At 39.2% G+C, this 23,469-nt stretch overlaps 1 protein-coding gene across 5 annotated transcripts in view; it reads left to right on the forward strand.

Moving 5' to 3' along the window:
- The window catches only part of LOC133612660 (pleckstrin homology domain-containing family A member 5-like), a 237,311-nt gene that overhangs the window by 202,065 nt on the left and 11,777 nt on the right, over positions 1-23,469 (forward strand). For 4 of the 5 annotated variants that reach the window (XM_061970286.1, XM_061970282.2, XM_061970281.2 and 1 more), the window contains 12 exons: positions 3,058-3,105; positions 3,189-3,269; positions 5,312-5,461; positions 5,560-5,661; positions 7,251-7,394; positions 11,705-11,851; positions 12,607-12,721; positions 15,374-15,489; positions 20,740-20,955; positions 21,039-21,197; positions 21,291-21,424; positions 23,440-23,469. The exon at positions 23,440-23,469 is cut by the window's right edge and continues 110 nt beyond it. In XM_061970286.1, coding sequence (XP_061826270.1) covers positions 3,058-3,105; positions 3,189-3,269; positions 5,312-5,461; positions 5,560-5,661; positions 7,251-7,394; positions 11,705-11,851; positions 12,607-12,721; positions 15,374-15,489; positions 20,740-20,955; positions 21,039-21,197; positions 21,291-21,424; positions 23,440-23,469 — 1,442 coding nt within the window. The remainder of the gene's footprint in view (positions 1-3,057; positions 3,106-3,188; positions 3,270-5,311; positions 5,462-5,559; positions 5,662-7,250; positions 7,395-11,704; positions 11,852-12,606; positions 12,722-15,373; positions 15,490-20,739; positions 20,956-21,038; positions 21,198-21,290; positions 21,425-23,439) is intronic. The other variant, XM_061970284.2, reaches the window with a different exon arrangement.

Below are 23,469 nucleotides of genomic sequence, written 5' to 3' on the forward strand. Positions count from 1 at the left end.
CGACAGCCAGCGACACGGGAGAAAGCGAGGACGAATTCGGCGATCGCCTTCTAACCAACGATTGGTATGTGTTTGTTTGGCATTAAAGGAAACTAACAACTATGAACTAGGTTTACAGCATATGAAATACATTTGGCAACAACATGTACTTTGAGAGTGCAGACAGCCCAGTTTTCATCAATTAATATATTCTGTAGACATACCCTCATCCGCTCTCTTTTCCTGAAAGCTGATCTGTCCAGTTGGAAATGCATCTGCTTTGAGTGTCGCAGGATATCCACACATTCTTGCCATCTCTGTCGTAACATAGCTTTCGTCGGTAAAGTGTGCGGAACAAACGTCCAATTTCTTGCCACTTTCGCATCTTTGGGCCACTGGTGCAACTTGAATCCGTCCCTGTTCGTGTTGTTACACCCTCCGACAACACACCGACGAGGCATGATGTCTCCAAGGTACGGAAAACAGTCGAAAAAACGAAAAATAACAGAGCTGATTTGACTCGGTGTTTGTAATGTGTTTGAGAAAATGGCGGATTGCTTCCCGGTGTGACGTCACGTTGTAACCTCATCGCTCCGAGAGCGAATAATAGAAAGGCGTTTAATTCACCAAAATTCACCCATTTAGAGTTCGTAAATCGGTTAAAAAAATATATGGTCTTTTTTCTGCAACATCAAGGTATATATTGACGCTTACATAGGTCTGGTGATAATGTTACCCTTTAAGACCTTCAGTATATCAGTATGTGGAATTAAATTATGGAATGGACCAAGCAAAGAAATCAAACAATGTACTAACATGATCCACTTCAAGAAACTCTTCAAACCTAAAGTGTTTACAAAGTACAAAGAAGAAGAACCGTGATAAACATTCTGAATTTATCCCATCCATCCATTCATTTTCTAGATAATCTTTTTTGTCACCTTATGAAATATAACTTACTTCACTAATGACTATTTACCGTATTTTTCGGACTATAAGTCGCAGTTTTTTTCATAGTTTGGCCGGGCTCCAGTGGGACTTATATATGTTTTTTTCCTTCTTTATTATGCATTTTCGGCAGGTGCGACTTATACTCCGGTGCGACTTATTTTCTGAAAAATACGGTATTTTTAATGTTATTACTTATGGAGTATATATTGTGAATAAATTGAGAACAGGAAGTGAACAAAAGTTTTAGCAACTGTTATGTAAAGGAAAACGGGTAGGATTAAATAAGCTCTGCTTCTTCCCACTCCTTTTCGAACATGTTGAATAGAGAAACTGGAAATTGTGATGTATCATGTTGTATGCATGCATGTTTGAAAAAAACTTAAACTCAACTCAAGGATATCGGTGCTTAAACAGTGCCCAAATAGGTACTTAAAAAATAACTGTCCTTGGATAACATCTGTATATTTTTTATTTTTTTATTTTTAAGTACCTATTTGGGCACTGTTTAAGCACTGATATCCTTGAGTTGAGTTTAAGTTTTTAAAATAAAAAATAACTGTTCTTGGATAACATCTATATATTTTTGTATTTTTTATTTTTATTTTTACGGAATTCTGTGAAATGCATGTCCACAATTTAAACACTTAAATCATATACAGTACAGGCCAAAAGTTTGAACACACCTTCTCATTCAATGCGTTTTCTTTATTTTCATGACTATTTACATTGTAGATTGTCACTGAAGGCATCAAAACTATGAATGAACACATGTGGAGTTATGTACTTAACAAAAAAAGGTGAATTAACTGAAAATATGTTTTAATTTTTTACCTGCTGATCTGTATTTGGGATCTGCATAAGTCCTGAAAATTTGCGCGCGTCCGCCTTTGTAGTCCGTGCCAACACCGTAGTCGATAAGCTTCTACTTTTTCTCTATCTTCTTGTTATGGGACATTCATCCTCCGCTGTTGCCATTTCTAATATATAGTAGTGTAAAGTTCTTACTTATATCTGTCAGTAAACTCGCCATGAAAGCGCTAAAACATACCGGTGTAGTGAGTTTACATAATTTACCCAAGGAACTTTAGTTATTAGAGAGTTCCGGTCGGAAGGTTTTTCACGGGACACATTTCTCGCGTTGTTATTGCACTAGTGAGCCACGGATGAGGAGATGCTGCTCCGTTATTGATTGAAGTAAAGTCTGAATGTTATTAAAACAGTTAGCTCCATCTTTTGACACTTCTTCCACTCCCGTCCTTGCACGCTACACCGCTACAACAAAGATGACGGGGAGAAGACGCTGTCGAAGGTGAGCCACGTAAATAAGACCGCCCACAAAACGGCGCATCCTGATGCGACTGTCAGAAAGCGACTTGAAGATGATCTGTAAAACATCATCTATGCAACATTTTGACCAAAGAACCACCAATACATGTTATGTAGACCACAAGGAAGTATTTTACATTTAGTAAAAAAATCATAATAATATGACTCCTTTAATGCGCCTTATAATCCGGTGCGCCTTTTGTATGAAAATAGACCTGACAACACCTGCTCATCAGCAGTGCGCCTTATAATCCGGTGCGCCCTATGGTCCGGAAAATACGGTATATTTTGCATATTAATGAAGACAGACGCAAAATGGATTGCACGCCTTATTCTGCTCACTTAACAGTCACAATCCACTTTGCACACATTTAATAGATCAGCTTTGCGTGTGCTAACTGGTTTGCATGCTGTGATATAAACCTCTATAAAATCAGGCCCTTACCGTGTAAGCGCTAAACAAAGAACACATACAATCCTTTGGGTCAATATTTTTTTTGTTCAGTCAGCCCCGTTGGCAACATGTCACCTTGCATTTCTAATAAACCACTGTGCTGACGGAGACAAATACTTTGTGGATGATAAAACATAATAATTGTGTGCTTTTACTGGCGTACCCCCACTGTAGGTTTGCTAACTCCTCCGGTGTCACTCAAATTTTAGTTCCTACCAATAAAAAAAAATGTCTAGGGCAAAAATGAGAGCTTTAAAAATGATGCTATACTGGTTTCCCACAGAGTCATGTCAATCTTTCTAATGACGTGTCGTGTTTCTGTCTGATGATCTGATCTTCCTTGACAGCTCAGTCCCGAAGAACACCCTTACATGCCGGAAGAGGCTGACATTGATGTAAGCTCACTCTTCTTTCTTAAAGGTACGCGATGTTGAGCTGCACCTCAATGGTCTTCACTTTTCTATTGTGCTCTTCTCAGGACAAGCTGAGCCAATTGTGTGAACAGGATAAAGTAGTGAGGTCACACGAAGACAATCTTCAGCAGCTGTACAGAGAGAAGGTGACTCACCATTATACAACTCTTTTTTTTTTAAGACGGAAAATACATTTTGGGGGTACATTATGATGTTGTAGTTGAATTAGCACAAAAGACCACATTTGCAAAAAGTGTGAAGCAAAACATATACAGTACGGGCCAAAAGTTTGGACACACTTTCTCATTCAATGCGTTTTCTTTATTTTCATGACTATTTACATTGTAGATTGTCACTGAAGGCATCAAAACTATGAATGAACACGTGGTGAAAATGTGAAATAACTGAAAACATGTTTTATATTTTAGTTCCTTCAAAATAGCCACCCTTTGCTCTGATTACTCCTTTGCACACTCTTGGCATTCTCTCGATGAGCTTCAAGAGGTAGTCACCTGAAAAGGTTTTCACTTCACAGGTGTGCTTGAAGCTCATGGAGAGAATGCCAAGAGTGTGCAAAGCAGTAATCAGAGCAAAGGGTGGCTATTTTGAAGAAACTAGAAAATAAAACATGTTTTCAGTCATTTCACCTTCTTTTGTTAAGTACATAACTCCACATGTGTTCATTCATAGTTTTGATGTGACAATCTACAATGTAAATAGTCATGAAAATAAAGAAAACGTATTGAATGAGGAGAAGGTGTGTCCAAACCTTTCGAACTACAAACTTCCTTCTGTCACTCTGTCACAAGTGCTTTAGTGACCTGGCAGTAATTTGTAGTGTAAGAGTTGTGTGATTTCCAAGTACCGTAAGAGCAATATGTGTTTTTATTTCAGAAGCCCCAAAAGTCCCCACAACATCTGTTGCCAGTCGCTTTTTTGATATAGTTTTAAGAGGGTTCTGATTACTCGCTGCTTATTAAGACAACGTCGCTAAGTTGGCAACACTAATGATGTACATTTGAAGTTCTCTAATGTTGGTGCGTAATAACTTCTGCCTTCGCTTTGTAGTATTATAATAACAATGGCTCTTTAAGGCGTACAGTACAGGCCAAACCTTTGGACACGCCTTCTCATTTCAATGTGTTTTCTTTATTTTCGTGACTATTTACATTGTAGATTGTCACATCAAAACTATGAATGAACACATGTGGAGTTATGTACTTAACAAAAAAAGGTGAAAAAACTGAAAACATGTTTTATATTCTAGTTTCTTCAAAATAGCCACCCTTTGCTCTGATTACCGTTTTGCACACTCTTGACATTTTCTCCATGAGCTTCAAGATCACCTGTGAAGTGAAAACCATTTCAGGTGACTACCTCTTGAAGCTCATTGAGAGAATGCCATGAGTGTACAAAACGGTAATCAGAGCAAAGGGTGGCTATTTTGAAGAGACTAGAATATGAAACATGTTTTTGATTATTTCACCTTTTTTTGTTAAGTACCGTATTTTTCGGAGTATAAGTCGCACCTGCCGAAGATGCATAATAAAGAAGGAAAAAAACATATATAAGTCGCACTGGAGCCCGGCCAAACTATGAAAAAAACTGCGACTTATAGTCCGAAAAATACGGTACATAACTCCACATGTGTTCATTCATAGTTTTGATGCCTTCAGTGACAATCTACAATGTAAATAGTCATGAAAATAAAGAAAACTCATTGAATGAGAGGGTGTGTCCAAATGTTTGGCCTGTACTGTATGTCTATTTTGAGTCAGAATGTTCATCTCAGCTCTAAAAAATGTGGCTTAATTTTTTTGTGTGAAGGGACAGAAATATAAACTTGTGGTCCGGCTTTTTTTTTTCAGCGCGTTTTATGCCGTTGCTTGTTTCCTTTGCAAAGTGAATTGGGAAGGTGAGCAAATAGAGATACTTCAAATACAAAACATATTTTCAGTGTTAGTTTAACGGGACATGCAAACAATCTCTTGCATCGATGGTACAAAGTAAAAGTCATAGAGTGGACTTTTTTTTATTGGACAGTGACAATATATTGACATGACACAATAAAATATCAACTCAAAAGTGTCAGGCCAAAATATTGCCCTACTTTTTCAGAAACAGCTCATTAGGAATGCAAATCACACCCTGACACGGATGTTGTAACTGATGACTTGTCTTCCTGTAGCACACACTGGAGACGGTACTGCTGTCAGCCAGCCAGGAGGTAGAATTGGGCGCAGATGACCCGGCTGCCATGCAGAGTGTCATCCAGCAGAGAGACTTACTGCAGAGCGGCTTGCTCAGCACCTGCAGAGAGCTTTCCCGAGTTACGGCTGTAAGCCCATGAATAAAATCCTACAGTAACTCTTTCAAGAAAAAACATCTCCTTAGGGGAAAAAAGCATTTCTAATGTTTTTTTTTTTTTTTCATCAGGAGTTGGAGCGGTCGTGGATGGAGTATGATCAATTAGAAGGAGCTGTGACTCTGGCGAAGAGCAACTTGCTGGAGCAGCTTGAAGTGCTGGGAAGTCCACAGGTGAGATTCTTGGGAGTGAATATCCACTGTTTTAAGCAACAAAATCAAATATGTCTTTTGTAACACCAGCATGATTTAAAATGTCTTGTCATGCTGCCAAAAGGTTTGATCAATCACTGAGAGATCTAAGAAACATTACCGTATTTTCCAGACCATAGGGCGCACTGGATTATAAGGCGCACTGCCGATGAGATGGTCTAGTCAGGTCTATTTTCATACAAAAGGTGCATTAAATGAGTCATATTTTATTTATTTTTTTCTAAATGTAAAGCATTTCCTTGTGGTCTACATAACATGTAATGGTGGTTCTTTGGTTAAAATGTTGCATAGATGATGTTTTACAGATCATCTTCAAGTCGCTTTCTGACAGTCGCTTCAGGATGCACCGTTTTGTTGGCGGTCTTATTTACGTGGCTCACCTTCAGCAGCGTCTTTTCTCCGTCATCTTTGTTGTAGCGGTGTAGCGTGCAAGGACGGGAGTGGAAGAAGTGTCAAAAGATGGAGCTAACTGTTTTAATGACATTCAGACTTTACTTCAATCAATAACGGAGCTGCATCTCCTCATCCGTGGCTCACTAGTGCAACAACAACACCGAAACGCTCTAATAACTAAAGTTCCTTGGGTGAATAATGTAAACTCACTACACCGGTATGTTTTAGTGCTTTAATGGCAAGTTTACTGACAGATATAAGTAATAACTTTACACTACTTTATATTATAAATGGCAACAGCGGAGGATGAATGTCCCATAACAAGAATATAGTGAAAAAGAAAAAGCTTATCGACTACGGTGTCGGCACGGACTACAAAGGCAGACTCGTGCACATTTTCAGGACTTATGCAGATCCCAAATACAAATCAGCAGGTAACAGAAGGTAAGAAAAGTTGCTTTTGCATAATATTGTGAAACAAAACGCCAGATAGTATGTCTTACCTTATACACACACCACATTAATACTCGTATGTTGAAGCACAGTACAATCCATCAAGCGGTGCGGCTTCATGGCTTACCAAAGTCGTACTAAAACATTTTGATAGATTTTTGAGCGCCGTGGGTAATGTTCTATATTTTCAATGGAACATATAACATTTGGGTGTTGTTTACTTGAGTCATATTGCAGTCTACACATATCTCTTATGTGAGACTGCCATCTACTGGTCAAAGTTATCATTTCACCATGTACCAAATAAAATAGCTTTGAGGTCGGTAAGCACAACCGAAATTATTCCGTACATTAGGCGCACCGGGTTATAAGGCGCACTGTCGAGTTTTGAGAAAATGAAAGGATTTTAAGTGCGCCTTGTAGTCCGAAAAATGCGGTAATCATTTTAGTGATGCTGGAGCACGTCTGGCTTTTATGTTGTCTTTCATCATGAGGAGAGAGAGGTTTATTCTTGGCTCGGCCTTAGTTGAGGGCCAGAAGGGAGCATGCACATCTATTTATGAAAAGCTCTTCATAAACATATTGTCTTGTTCTTTTGCCTGCACTCTTTCCTCAACCTCGACAAATCAGCTTAACCTGCAAAAGGCTAAAAGTTGTCAATTCATTTATTTTGTAACTGTTGCACTCTTTCTCAATCCTCACAGACAGAACCTCCCAGCCAACAGCACGTCAACATTCAGAAGGAGCTGTGGCGGATCCAAGACGTGATGGAGGCCCTCAATAAACATAAGGACCAGAGAAGTTTTGATGGCGTGTACGGGCCCAACTTCAGCAAGCAGAAAACCGAGGTAAAGCACCACAATAAGAATGTGCGGCCCCTACGTAGTATTTTACCCATACAATTAAACATTATGAAGGAGGATTGGGGCCACATTGAAAAGAGAACGTGTAAATATTGAATGTTTGAACTCAGGATGTGCTGATCGATCAGCCACAGATCAGTTTTGTAATCGCCATTGCCAATTATTGCCTTTCAATGATATTAACAAATCTGATCCCCTCTAGCTAATATTGTATTTTTTTTTTCCGCCCCGGCTAACAAGCCAGCAGCTAATTGTGTCTCCATACAAAGTGTGGAGCCTCTCCCGTAAGTTAATAATATTCACCTCCATTACGAAAAATAAACTAGTGTGTTTTCCGGACTGTAGAGCGCACCGGGATATAAGCCGCAACCACAAAATTTTAGAAGAAAAAATATTTTTCCATGTATTAGCCACACAGGACTATAAGCCGCAAATATATATACTTTGTCAAATGAGTTATTTACACAGAAAGATTCTGTAAATGTTTATTTATGTATCTTAATTCTTCCAAACGGTGGCCCGTAACATGGCAGTAAAACGGCAGATCAAACAAAACAGAAGTCATCGTCATGGACACACTAGCTACGGAAGCTAGTTTTCCAATCAACTAAGCAGACTCATTAACTCCACAGTGACGTATTGGTAAGTTCACTGAAGAATTTGTGGAACTGTAACAATACAAAAAGAATGCCGTTGTAAGTTAATAATATTAATTGCACAGACACTGGTAAACGTGTTAGCATATTGGCTAATGCTAACGAGAGTAATGTCATTACATTACGATAGCATGTACAAATATGCATGAAAACAATCCTGCAGATATTACACATGGGACGGTTTAATAAGTATATTAACAGTTTTAGTTACCGTGAAACTTACAAATGTTGTTTGGAGTAATGAATGAATAATCTGTTGAACGACACGCAAATTGGGGCAATAAAAAAAAAGCGCTACCATAAATGGAAGGACACTGCAGCACCTGCAATTTGCGAATTCGTCCAAAAGATGGCGCCATAGCACAAACAAAAAAACACCCTGTCGGGGTTTTTGCTTGTCTGTTTTTTACAAAATTATTTTTATTATTGCCATCAACGAAGAAAAATCCATACACTAGCCGCTGTGTCTTATAAGCCGCAGGGTTCCAAGTTTTGGAAAAAAGTAGCGGCACATTTCCTGTTTAGGATGTTTTATAGTGTAAAATACGATCCGCTCTGAACACAGAGTATTTTATTTTGAAAGTAAACTGGATATTTTTTGGTTGTGTTTGTGCTTGACTTCCTGTCTCACACAAGCAGATTTTAGCTAAATTGATCCGCCGTGTTGTGGCGCCCGGCTAAATAGAAGTCCAGGGTATTTATTTAGCGCAGGGATGCGGTCATGGTGGAGCCGTGCGCATGGGTCCACTGGCGGTGAAAACTGACACATTGACTAGAATGGAATCGGAAAGAGTCCGCAGGCATGGCTGCACCGTTCTGCAGCCGTTCTTTCATCCAGTGGAAATCCCGGGCGGATTGAGCCATTAATTGGTGGTGTCAATACCAAGGGTAGTATCATTATATGATCGATACTAGAGTGATTCAATGAATTTTTTTGTCTTCTCAAAATAATTTTTGTTGTTGTTTTTGTTAATGTTTTCAAATTTAGGAAGTCCTTTGACAAAGGGCAAAAAGGCTTTCAATGAATAATGGGTAGTATTTTTTTTTAATTTTGTTTAGTTATTGTGCACTATTACTTTTGAAATGATCAAACAATTGTATGTAGTAAAAAAAAAAGAATAAGGAACCTGTTTAAACATTGTGCTGATATTGTTAATCTGTCACTAGCACTCACCATAAATGAATTGAAAAATATACAGTTTATGCATGTGATTGGTATTGGTTTTGGCCGATCTCACTCATGGATGATCAGAATTGGCAGCATAAATCTCTGATCAGAGCATCCCTACTTTACACAATATATCACACTAAAATATAGATATATATATTTTATATTATACACTATTTAACCCAGGCATGAGCAATTATTTTGATTCGGAGGGCCAAATTTAGAGAAAAAAATGTGTCTGGGGGCCCGTATATCTATTTTTTAGAACATCAATCAATCAATCAATGTTTGTTTATATAACCCTAAATCACAAGTGTCTCAAAGGGCTGCACAAGCCACAACGACATCCTCTGTTCAGATCCCACATCAGGGCAAGGAAAAACTCAACCCAGTGGGACAATCAGAAACCATGGAGAGGACCCCTCCCCAGGGGAGACCGGTGCAATGGACCTCGAGTGGGTCTAGCATAATATTGTGAAAGTCCAGTCCATAGTGGATCTAACATAATACACTAATACAAAACCTCACGATAATGAACTTATTAACAAGTTCATTTTAATTTATTGTTTGAGTAATTGACTTATCGGCCCAGGCCTATGCCATTAAATAGGCATAGTCCAAAAACACTGTATTTTTAGAATTCACTTAGAGCAGGCCTGGGCAATTATTTTGACTCGGGGGACCAAATTTAGAGAAATAAATGTGTCTATTTTTAGTAACACTAATACAAAACCTCACAATAATGTCTGATTGAATGGCAAAAACGCCTTAAAAAACACGATGGAATTATAATTTTTTTTACTGACTGAGACCCAGATTGTACATGAAAATAAAGAATGTGGGATTTACAATATTAACTGTAAATGATAAAACACTGAATATTGACCACATATGAACGTCACACCCCCTCTCGATCGACATATTTTACAATAAAGCGAAACGCAACAAAAATGCAACAAACACCACGAAATATTAACGCGAGGGGTAAAAAAAACCCCGCCTTTAATCTGATATATCTGATACATCACTAAGTTTTGTAAAATCACACAACTTATACAGCACCACTCAATCGTTTGGACACATCCTCCCATTCATTAGCATACAGAAGTGTGCCCAAAACTTTGACTGGGTCTTTAATTGTATGCATTATTATGAGTAAAATGTATGATTACCGTATTTTTCGGATTATAAATCACAGTTTTTTTCATAGTTTGGCCGGGGGTGCGATTTATACTCTGGAGCGACTTATGTGTGAAATTAACACATTACCGTAAAATATCAAATAATATTATTTATCTCATTCACGTAAGACAGTGGTTCTCAAATGGGGGTACGCGTACCCTTGGGGGTACTTGAAGGTATGCCAAGGGGTACGTGAGATTTTTTTAAAGTATTCTAAAAATATCAACAATTCAAAAATCCTTTATAAATATAAATAAAAACCTATCTTTTTTTCCCCAAATAGTTCAAGAAAGACCACTACAAATGAGCAATGTTTTGCACTGTTATACAATTTAATAAATCAGAAACTGATGACATAGTGCTGTATTTTACTTCTTTATCTCTTTTTTCAACCAAAAATGCTTTGCTATGATTAGGGGGTACTTGAATTAAAAAAAAATTCACATGGGGTACATCACTGAAAAAAGGTTGAGAACCACTGACGTAAGAGACTAGGCGTATATGTGGAGTTGGCAGAGTTGTTTAGAAGCGACACCGAGGAAGAAGATTTCATGGGATTTAGCGATTAGGAGTGACAGATTGTTTGGTAAACGTATAGCATGTTCTATATGTTATAGTTATTTGAATGACTCTTACCATAATATGTTACGTTAACATACCAGGCACGTTCTCAGTTGGTTATTTATGCCTCATATAACGTACACTTATTCAGCCTGTTGTTCACTATTCTTTATTTATTTTAAATTGCCTTTCAAATGTCTATTCTTGGTGTTGGATTTTATCAAATAAATTTCCCCAAAAAATGCGACTTATACCGTATTTTTGGGAGTATAAGTCGCACCGGAGTATAAGTCGCACCTGCCAAAAATGCATAATAAAGAAGGAAAAAAACATATATAAGTCGCACTGGAGCCCGGCCAAACTATGAAAAAAACTGCGACTTATAGTCCGAAAAATACGGTACTCTAGTGCGACTATATACGTTTTTTTTCCTTCTTTATTATGCATTTTCGGTTGGTGCGATTTATACTCTGGAGCGAGTTATTATCCAAAAAATACGGTATTCATGTTATTGGTATTATTATTATTATTATTATTATAAAAAACCATTCATTCCAATTAAACCAACACTTTTAGTAAGTAATGCCTCTACTGTTTGAGTACATGTGGTATGTACTCAGTGTATCATAGGAGTCTGAGGATCTAAGGACCAGTTGCAAGTTGCCCAGGCCTTGTATGGTGGCGTCTTATGTCACCTTGCTTCCTGTCATGCCTTGTATAATCCCCAGGAGGAGGACTTGGTGCCCCCACGGCCACCTTTACCTCAGGCCTACGATCCCGACCCCCCCACTATGCTCCCTCATACTGGAGTTCGCTCAGCATCCCTCCAAAGAACAGAGGACAGGAAGACTAATCAGAGGAATGGCACACACAGCGTAAGCTTGTCAACCCGATGACCTTGCTTGCAGCTGTGTCACTGCCTGTTGTTGTTTTTTTGGACGTTTATTTTGCGTTTACTTCTTGTTTTTTTTTTAGGGCTGTCAAAATTAACAATTTAATTAATTTGATTAATCCCAAAAATTATTGCGTTGATCATGTAAACACTTAGACTAATCATGCAATTTATTTTGACAGTACAAGCTCTTTTACCTTAACTGCTACACAGTCAGTGATCAGATCAATGCAGTACGCTGGCAAATTTCACCCCAAAATAAAGCCTAAAGGACCTGAAATAAAACAGATGAATTGCATTTGTGTACAAATACTGGGGTCTTTCCTTAAGCACATTTTAATTAAGCAAGTGAATAATCACCTGTGATTAATCATAATAATCCAAATTCCAAAATGTGATGAATCAGATTTAAAAAATTTATAATTTGACAGCCCTGGGTTTTTTCACATCGCTTTATTTGATCGCATCTCTTCATTTTTTGGTTTTCCCTTCATTTGGACGAAACTTCACAGCCAGTATCATTTGTACTTAATTAAACATGCTTGTCAGTGTTCCTTTTTTTTTGTGTGTGACATTGTTCTGTCCTTGGTTGCGAACCATGCTGGGTTGATCGTGTTTGTAGGATTTCCTTAAAACAGTGTGCCCAACTGGTACAACATGAAAGACACCAACCTCTATTGACTTTGCAAAATACATTCTGAATGGGTGTTGAACAAGCTGTTTGTAATTCTTTGGCAGGGGCCTGACTACCGACTGTACAAGAGTGAACCAGAGCTCACCACAGTAGCTGAAGTGGACGAGAGCAATGGCGAAGACCGCTCTGAATACCCTGCTGACCACCCTGCAAACAAAGGTAGAGTATCACTGCAGCAAATGTGAACTATACAGTTCTATTGACATATGTGCATTACCATTCAAAGTTATTTGCACAAGCAAATGACATCAAAAATGAAAACAAGCCCTTCAGAATGCGTCGTTTTGTCGGTGGTCTTATTTACGTGCCAAAGCCCTCTTCAAGGCCAAGCCCCCTTCGACTTTATCTCCACCCCGTCAGCCATGTTGTAGTTTTTAGCACTTCCTTATCGAGTCTACTGACTGAGTTCAAACTACAGTCGTGGTCAAAAGTTTACATACACTTGTAAAGAACATAATGTCATGGCTGTCTTGAGTTTCCAATCATTTCTACAACTCTTATTTTTTTGTGATAGAGTGATTGGAGCACATACTTGTTGGTCACAAAAAACATTGAAAGACGAAAGTTGGGTCAAAAGTATACAAACAGCAATGTTAAAGGCCTACTGAAACCCACTACTACGGACCACGCAGTCTGATAGTTTATATATCAATGATGAAATCTTAACATTGCAACACATGCCAATACGGCCGGGTTAGCTTACTAAAGTGCAATTTTGAATTTTGCGCGAAATATCCTGCTGAAAACGTCTCGGTATGATGACGTCAGCGAGTGACGTCACGGATTGTGGAGGACATTTTGGGACAGCATGGTGGCCAGCTATTAAGTCGTCTGTTTTCATCGCAAAATTCCACAGTATTCTGGACATTTGTGTTGGTGAATCTTTTGCAATTTGTTCAATGAACAATGGAGACAGCAAAGAAGAAAGCTGTAGGTGGGAAGCGGTGTATTGCGGCCGACTTCAGCAACACAAACACGGCCGGTGTTTCATTGTTTAAATTCCCGAAAGATGACAGTCAATCTTTACCATTAGCCTGTGGAGAACTGGGACAACAGAGGCTCTTACCAGGAGGACTTTGAGTTGGATACGCAGACACGGTACCTTGAGTACGCATGCAGCTGCGGCTTCCGAACATTTGATCGCTTGCCCGTATGTGCGTGCCGCTATGTGCATGTCACGTACGTAACTTTGGGGAAATATATGTGCTGTATGAACTTTGGGGAGGTGAACGGTACTTTGGGCTGTGGGATTGAGTGTGTTGTGCAGGTGTTTGAGTTGTATTGGCAGGTTATATGGACGGGAGGGGGGAGGTGTTTGTTATGCGGGATTAATTTGTGGCATATTAAATATAAGCCTGGTTGTGTTGTGGCTAATAGAGTATATATATGTCTTGTGTTTATTTACTGTTTTAGTCATTCCCAGCTGAATATCAGGTCCCACCCGCCTCTCACAGCATCTTCCCCATCTGAATCGCTCCCACTGCCCTCTAGTCCTTCACTCTCACTTTCCTCATCCACAAATCTTTCATCCTCGCTCAAATTAATGAGGAAATCGTCGCTTTCTCGGTCCGAATCGCTCTCGCTGCTGGTGGCCATGATTGTAAACAATGTGCAGATGTGAGGAGCTCCACAACCTGTGACGTCACGCTACTCGTCTGCTACTTCCGGTACAGGCAAGGCTTTTTTATCAGCGACCAAAAGTTGCTAACTTTATCGTCAATGTTCTCTACTAAATCCTTTCAGCAAAAATATGGCAATATCGCGAAATGATCAAGTATGACACATAGAATGGACCTGCTATCCCCGTTTAAATAAGTAAATCGCATTTCAGTGAGGCCTTTAATATTTGGTTACATGTCCCTTGGCAAGTTTCACTGCAATAAGGCGCTTTTGGTAGAAATGCATCTTGCAATAAAGCAAAAACTGAAGACTTTCTTTTAAGAAAGACACATAAGGTCAATGTCATGGCCTGCAAATAGCCCAGCTCTCATACCAATTGAAAATGTGTGGTGGAAATTAAAGAAAATGTTCCATGACAAGACTCCAACCTGCGAAACTGATTTGACACCAGCAATCAGAGAAAGTTGGAGCAAGATTGATGAAGGGTACTGTTTGTCACTGGTTAAGTCCATGCCTCACAGACTGCAAACTGTTACACAGACCAGAGGTGGTGCGTCCGAGTACTAGTGGTATGTTGTAGTGGTTTTTGTTTTCACTCTGCTTTACTTTAACATTCAACTGTTACTGGCAATCACATTTCATTTTCCTTGTTTTTTTTAGTCTTACTTAAAGCCAAAAAGTTTAAATTTGAAACGACTATAGTTTTGTGTAATGTCTGTTATCAGTTTTTTTCTACTAAATTACAAACTGAATGATCCTCCAAAACAGGTGATCCCATCATTTTTGGCCGAGGTTGTATATGAAGATATCCACTGATGTAACTATGGCAAAATATGCCACTAAAGTCTCAAACAGCTTGTTTGAGTTTTGATATCGCTACCATACTTTTCATGGTTTAGATTCTAATTTTTAGGAGTTATGGGTATCCCAAATACATAAAAACAGGTGCCTACAGGTAAGAAAAGTTGGTTTTACATAATATGATCCATTAAATTATGCAAGCAAGTAATTTACTGCGATTAATCATGATTAATCAAAAAGTGTGATCAATCACATTTTTTTAAATGAATCGTTTGATAGCACTTGTACCAACATTACTGAATATACAATTTTGATTGTTGGAAAAACAATTACTGCATTTACTCACTTTATAAATGTTGTATATGTGGATGTTTGCACTCTCCCCACCAGGCATATCCTACCCAGTAGGCGTAGTTCCACCTAGAACCAAATCCCCAGTGACTGAATCCTCCTCCATTGCTTCCTATGTTACCTTAAGGAAGAGTAAAAAGCCTGACTCCAGAACGGTAAGTCGATAAAATGAGATATTTCAGTATATTAGTGGGTTAAGTTTCCAATTTCTTACTTTATTTTATATTCACAAATATATATTTTTCTCCTGTGGGCCTCCGCCAGCCAGTTGATGTTTTATAAGAGCTTGTTGTGGTCCTCAAGCTCTACATTCACCGTAAAAGTTGTCACCACATGGCCGGGGTGTGACCAGTCCTCTCCAGAACAGCTTGTTATAAAATGAATAAGGAGCTTGGTTTTAAACAGTTTCCACCCACACACACTATCAAATATACCAACTGTGTTATTAGTGTGCCACGCAGCAGGGTGTGTCCTTTTTTCCCTGTTTGTTTCTATGTTGAACACAAATAAGGACGGGTTTTAACATAAATGAAAGGAGATCAACTTTGTGAAGTTTCTGCTGCATGCATGTGCAGGTTTTGTTCTAGTTAACGATATAGCCTGCAGTGGTGAGCGAGTGCCTCCCAGAGTTCAGCTCAGGCCCTTGGGTGCCAGCCCCTTGAACAATCTGGACAGTAGCTCCAGCGTCCTCGAGCGCTGGACTGCATCCAAATTTAACAGCTCCCTGTAGCATGGCACCAAACGCTAAGTGAACAACTACACATCGTCAGCCTCTCATGCTCGGGCGTTAAATGCCCCCCTCAGTCTACGTACGCGTGTGCCAACAGAAGTGGTGTGCCAGTGCACAGCAGCCATTCATTCAGGTTGCCTCCAAAGCACCCATTCTGTTCTGCATGAGTGAACATTTAAGACCGTTCAAACACCATTATTGTGTATTTTTGTCTCATCTCTTAAGTCAGACCTGGACAAATTAAGACCCGGGTCCCGCATGTGGCCCGTTAAGCTTTTCAATCTGGCCCGCCGGACATTCCCAAATTAATTTTTGTATATCTTTAAGATGGAAACTGTAGCTGCCATTATGATGTGCAGTGATGTTTTTAAATTACCGTAAGTTTTGAACTATACAAAGTATTTCAATGGTTGGAATCTGTGCTTTTGCATTACTAGTTACTATGGTAATCTAATTAGTTACTATGGTACTCTAAGTCACATCAGCTCAGACGAGGCACCAAGCAATGCGGGTGTCAGGGACAGACACGGAAGGAGATTTTTACAACAAAATTCTAAAACTTAGTGATATATCACATATATCAGAATGTCGGTGTTTTTTTTGTTTTTTTTTATACCCTTCACATTCATATTTTGCTTGATTGTAAAATATGTCGATCGAGAGGGAGTGTGACGTTCCTATGTTGTCAATATTCAGTGTTTTATCGTTCGTAGTTAAAGGGGAACATTATCACAATTTCAGAATGGTTAAAACCATTAAAAATTATATTTTTCGAAGTTTTTTTCAAAATTTTACCCATCACGCAATATCCCTAAAAAAAGCTTCAAAGTGCCTGATTTTAACCATCGTTATAAACACCCGTCCATTTTCCTGTGACGTCACATAGTGAAGCCAACACAAACAAACATGGCGGAAAGAACAGCAAGTTATAGCGACATTAGCTCGGATTCAGACTCGGATTTCAGCGGCTTAAGCGATTCAACAGATTACGAATGTATTGAAACGGATGGTTGTAGTGTGGAGGCAGGTAGCGAAAACGAAATTGAAGAAGAAACTGAAGCTATTGAGCCATATCGGTTTGAACCGTACGCAAGCGAAACCGACGAAAACGACACGACAGTCAGCGACACGGGAGAAAGCGAAGACGAATTCGGCGATCGCCTTCTAACCAACGATTGGTATGTGTTTGTTTGGCATTAAAGGAAACTAACAACTATGAACTAGGTTTACAGCATATGAAATACATTTGGCAACAACATGCACTTTGAGAGTGCAGACAGCCCAATTTTCATCAATTAATATATTCTGTAGACATACCCTCATGTCAGCAGGCCAGGGAAGCTAGGGTCGATATTCTTCTCTTGATCATCTTCGGGACGGTGTGAGCCAAGACATCCAGGGGGTTTAGCTCGCTCGTCTGCGGGAACAAACTGCCGCCATTGCTTGCCGTGCTACCGAGGTCCTTTGTCCCTGAATTGCTCACACACTCCGGCAGATTCAATGGGGGTCTGGCGGCAGATTTCTTTGACTTTATCGTTGGAAATGCATCTGCTTTGAGTGTCGCAGGATATCCACACATTCTTGCCATCTCTGTCGTAGCATAGCTTTCGTTGGTAAAGTGTGCGGAACAAACGACTGACCATTTTCGTCGGCTTTCCCCACACCCTCGTATTTTGAACAAATTTCGTCCAATTTCTTGCCACTTTCGCATCTTTGGGCCACTGGTGCAACTTGAATCCGTCCCTGTTCGTGTTGTTACACCCTCCGACAACACACCGACGAGGCATGATGTCTCCAAGGTACGGAAAACAGTCGAAAAAACGGAAAATAACAGAGCTGATTTGACTCGGTGTTTGAGAAAATGGCGGATTGCTTCCCGATGTGACGTCACAACGTGACGTCATCGCTCCGAGAGCGAATATTAGAAAGGAAAATTCACCCATTTAGTGTTCGGAAATCGGTTCAAAAAATATATGGTCTTTTTTCTGCAACATCAAGGTATATATTGACGCTTACATAGGTCTGGTGATAATGTTCCCCTTTAATATTGTAAATCCCACATTCTTTATTTTCATGTACATTCTGGGTGTCTCATTCAGTAAAAAAATGTAAAATTCCATTCCGTTTTTTTAAGGCGGTCTGCGATAACATTTTTAGCATTCAATCAGACATTATTGTGAGTTTTTGTAGTAGTGTTCCTAAAAATAGACACATTTTTTTCTCTAAATTTGGCCCCCCAAGTCTAATTGCCAAGGCCTGTCCTAAATTATTGCAGTGTTTAAAATAAGTGACTATTGAGGCACACATCGTATAAATCATTAGGTGTTGTTTGACTATGCCTATTTAATGGCATAGGCCTGGGCTGATAAGTCAATTACTCAAACAATAAATGAAAATGAACTTGTTAATTACTTTGCTGGCATCGATAAATTGTTGATAATTTGTTTCCTTCGTCTCTCGTTTTCAAACAGGGAACAAGAGGATTCACTCTGTAAATCGCTCTCAACACTTGTACGTGTTTATTAAATGGTAGAATTAAATGAAAGGTGTAAATCCTCTCATCAGTCATCCACAATTTTTGCCTTGGTGGACGAAGGCGGGACTGCTAACTTAAACGCACAATTTTCTAATGAGAGCACCGCAAAATAACCAAAATTAGTAGGACAAAAGATGATCTCAAAGCCAATTGTGAGGGAGATTAATTTGGCTTCAAACTGAATGAGAAAGATGAGCCTATCAACATGGACAAATGAGCCAGTGTGCCAAATTTGTTGATAAATGATGGCAACAAAACAAGACCACAAAACAAACTACTCAACCCAGTTTTTCCAACTGGGGTAAAAGCTGCACTAAAGTTGTTAAATTTTCAGTTTTTGCTAACAAAGATTGCGTGTCCATTTTGTTGTTGTTGTTATTTTAATTCAAAGTTCTTGACCTTCCAATTGCAACGGTTAAAAAATACTAACACGAAATTTAAAAGTTTATTGCATTTGAACGGGTTTCTTGCATCCTTATTGTGTGAATGCTCCAAGGCATTCACATCATTCTTCTTCTTCTCCAGATTTTGGCGCGTTCTACCTTCCACATTTTTCACCCGATTCAAACTGTTCCAACTTCAAACTGTTCAGCCTATTCGGGAATTTTGGGCTTTCCATTAAAAAATTTAAAACATTTCCAGTTTTCCCGGAATTCCAGGTTTTCAGGGAAATTTTTCCCATTCAAAATGAATTGGCCATTTTTCGAACATCCACTATTTCCACATTTTTCAACCGATTCAAACCATTTCACCTTCAACATATTCCACATATCCTGGACATTCAAACCATAATTTTTCCAAGTTCAAAAATTTTTCAGGAATTCCCAGAAATTCCGTTTTTTTCAAACCCTTCTTTCACCCTTTTTTCTGTCGACTACTCCTTCCACATGTTTCAACCCATTTCAACTGTTCCACTGTCAAAACATTCCTCTTAACCAGGACAAAAAAACAGAGTTGTTTTTTTAACTGAAAAAATTCCCAGTTTTTTCGGAAATTCCAGGAATTTCATAATATAATTTCTCAATTAAAAAGGTTAATACTTCAACATTTCTCGACCAATTTGAAAAATTCCAACACCAACCATTCAGAACATTCACCTTTTTAGCATTTTTTTAAAAAAAATCCCGCTTTTCCCAAAATTTCCAGGAAGTTCCCGTTGACAGGAATTTCATAATACAATTTCTCAAATAAAAAGGTTAATACTTCAACATTTCTCGACCAATTTGAAAAATTCCAACACCAACCATTCAGAACATTCACATTTCTTAGCATTTAAAAAAAAAAATCCCGCTTTTCCCAAAATTTCCAGGAAGTTCCGTTGAAATGAATGGGAAATTTTTCCAAGTTGCACAATTCCCACATTTTTCTACCTATTCTAACCATTCTAACATCAACACATTCCACTCATCCTGGAAATTCAAACTAACACTTTTCCAAGTTCCAAACGAAATTCCGTTTTTCCTGGAAATTCAAACTCTTCAACTTTCAAACTATTCTTAACATTCATACTAAATTCTGTCAGCATTTCAGTTCAACTTCAGCATTGGAGCATTCACACGCAATTCCTTGAGGAATTGCCTCATCTAGTTATATATTATGATTACATTAATGCTTAATTTGGTGACAAAAGAATATTGTTTATTGGCAATAATTTGTGGGACAAATTATCGTCCAGCAAAAGTTGTAATCAGCACAGGGCTACTAATTAGGCATGTTCTGAGCGTTTGTTTTTGAAAAACACAACTACTAATCAATGACCTTTGGGCGTGCACTCCAACAGATATAAGCCAGGTCCTTTCTCAGGGCCAACAACCATTGCTTCTGACCTCAAAAATTCCCTCCAACACATTCCAAAATCTTGTAGAAATCTTTCCCAGAAGAGTGGAAGCTCTGACAGCTGCCAAAATAGCTTCCTCCGCTTCATTTGGGTGTTAATGGCCATGTGTTTCTGTACTTTTACCAACATAATAGACTATGTTGATGATTCAGTAGAATGAATATGCCAAGCCTAATCCCTCTGTGATTAATGCATTGATTAAATTGTTTGTACCAATATTTTCTTTATGAGCACTGTAAGCATGTTTTGGACATGATTAATGGTTTGAGTCCATGCTCTTGGTTGCACTGTCTGGCCAACAGGAGCGTCCGCATAGTGCTGCTGAGCATCAGCTGTGTGCTCTGGAGAGCGGTCGACCCAGGATGAGCGTGGAGGAGCAGCTGGAGAGGATTCGCCGCCACCAGCAGGGTGCCCTCAGGGACAAGAAAAAGGGCCTCCGCGTCCGGGGTAGCAGCGAGGAGAACGCCTTGTCCCGCAGTAATTCTTTTACTAAAGACAACCACCTGCGCAACGCACAGGTACAGAAACAGATGTCATTCTATCATAGAAATTGAAACAATCCTGGACTCTTATCCACACTCTCTTTGTGAATATCTTGCAGCAGTCCCAACTGAGGCGCAGAGATGAGGTGATGAGCACTGACATTCTGGAATTGGAGGCCTCGCTCAGGCAGCAGGATTTGGTGAGGGAGCAGGAGACCCCTGCTGAGGAGATTGCACGTCTCAAAGAAGCCTCCAACTCTTTTAACGTGGACAGACAAGTAAGGCTGAGTCACTCTCACGCTCAACCTTCACAGCAAAGCGCATAGGAATCGTTAACAGTAAACTGAGCACACGTCTCTCTCTGCTTGCAGCTGTCAGTGCCTGACAAAGTGCTGATACCTGAACGCTACGTGGAATCTGACCCAGAGGAGGCGCTGAGCCCAGAGCAGCAGGCTGACAAGCAGAGGAAAGTTGACCGCATCAAAGCCCTCATAGCCAGAAACAGGTAACGCATCACCATGGAGACATATGCTTGAGCCAAACAGTGCCTTAGTCGAAGCTGTTTTCTATAAAATAAGCACACTGTTTTCTATTTTGATTATGGCCTGTACTGTAGATACAGTACAGGCCAAAAGTTTGGACACACCTTCTCATTTCAATGCGTTTTCTTTATTTTCATGACTATTTACATTGTAGATTGTCACTGAAGGCATCAAAACTATGACACCTGTGAAGTGAAAACCATTTCAGGTGACTACCTCTTGAAGCTTATTGAGAGAATGCCAAGAGTGTGCAAAGCTTGTGCTATTTTGAAGAAACTACAAAACCCAAAACCAGTGAAGTTGGCATGTTGTGTAAATCGTAAATAAAAACGTAATACAACGATTTGCAAATCCTTTTCAACTTATATTCAATTGAATAGACTGCAAAGACAAGATATTTAATGTTGGAGCTGAGAATCTTTAATTGTTTTTGCAAATAATCATTAACTTAGAATTCGATGGCAGCAACACATTGCAAAAAAGTTGTATTTTTACCACTGTGTTACATGGCCTTTCCTTTTAATAACACCCAGTAAACGTTTGGGAACTGAGAAGACCAATTTATGAAGCTTTTCAGGTGGAATTCTTTCCCATTCTTGCTTGATGTACAGCTTAAGTTGTTCAACAGTCCGGGGGTCTCCGTTGTCGTATTTTAGGCTTCATAATGCACCACACATTTTTAATGGGAGACAGATCTGGACTACAGGCAGGCCAGTCTAGTACCCACACTCTTTTACTATGAAGCCACGCTGTTGTAACACGTGGCTTGGCATTGTCTTGCAGACATAAGCAGGGGCGTCCATGATACCGTTGCTTGGATGGCAACATATGTTGCTCCAAAACTTGTATGTACCTTTCAGCATTAATGGTGCCTTCACAGATGTGTAAGTTACCCATGCCTTGGGCACTAATACACCCCCATACCATCACAGATGCTGGCTTTTAAACTTTGCGCCTTTAACAATCCGGATGGTTCTTTTCCTCTTTGGTCCAGAGGACACGACATCCACAATTTCCAAAAACTATTTAAAATGTGGACTCATCAGACCACAGAACACTTTTACACTTTGCATCAGTCCATCTTAGATGAGCTCGGGCCCAGCGAAGCCGGTGGCGTTTCTGGGTGTTGTTGATGGATGGCTTTGGCTTTGCTTAGTAGAGTTTTAACTTGCACTTACAGATGTAGCGACAAACTGTAGTTACTGACAGTGGTTTTCTGAAGTGTTCCTGAGCCCATGTGGTGATATCCTTTACACATTGATGTTGCTTATTGATGCAGTACCGCCTGATGGATCGAAGGTCCGTAATATCATCGCTTACATGCAGTGATTTCTCCAGATTCTCTGAACCTTTTGATGATATTACGGACCGTGGATGGTGAAATCCCTAAATTCCTTGAAATAGCTCGTTGAGAAATTTTGTTCTTAAACTGTTCGACAATTTGCTTTTTTGCCGCTTGTGCAAGCTTTTTTGAAACCTGTTGCAGGCATCAAATTCCAAATGAGCTAATATTTGCAAAAAAAGTTTTCCAGTTGGAACATTAAGTATCTTGTCTTTGCAGTCTATTCAATTGAATATAAGTTGAAAAGGATTTGCAAATCATTGTATTCTGTTTTTATTTACCATTTACACAACGTGACAACTTCACTGCTTTTGGGGTTTGTAGAATATAAAACATGTTTTCTGTTATTTCACCTTTTTTTGTTGAGTACATAACTCCACATGTGTTCATTCATAATTTTGATGCCTTCAGTGACAATCTACAATGTAAATAGTCATGAAAATAAAGAAAACGCATTGAATGAGGAGGTGTGTCCAAACTTTTGGCCTGTATTGTATGTCGACGTCAGCCAGTCCAAGACATACCCTAAACGGGTTCCACTGACTGACTCAAAGCCTGTCATTAGATGTGTTTTCTCAACCACATCAGGTTTCTAATAGTTGTAAATTGAAGCCATGTGTTTATTTCCTACTGCAGCATGCAGAATGTGATGCCAAACGTTGCAAT

Source organism: Nerophis lumbriciformis, linkage group LG10 (assembly GCF_033978685.3).
Source record: "Nerophis lumbriciformis linkage group LG10, RoL_Nlum_v2.1, whole genome shotgun sequence".
Taxonomy (NCBI): Eukaryota; Metazoa; Chordata; class Actinopteri; order Syngnathiformes; family Syngnathidae; genus Nerophis; species Nerophis lumbriciformis.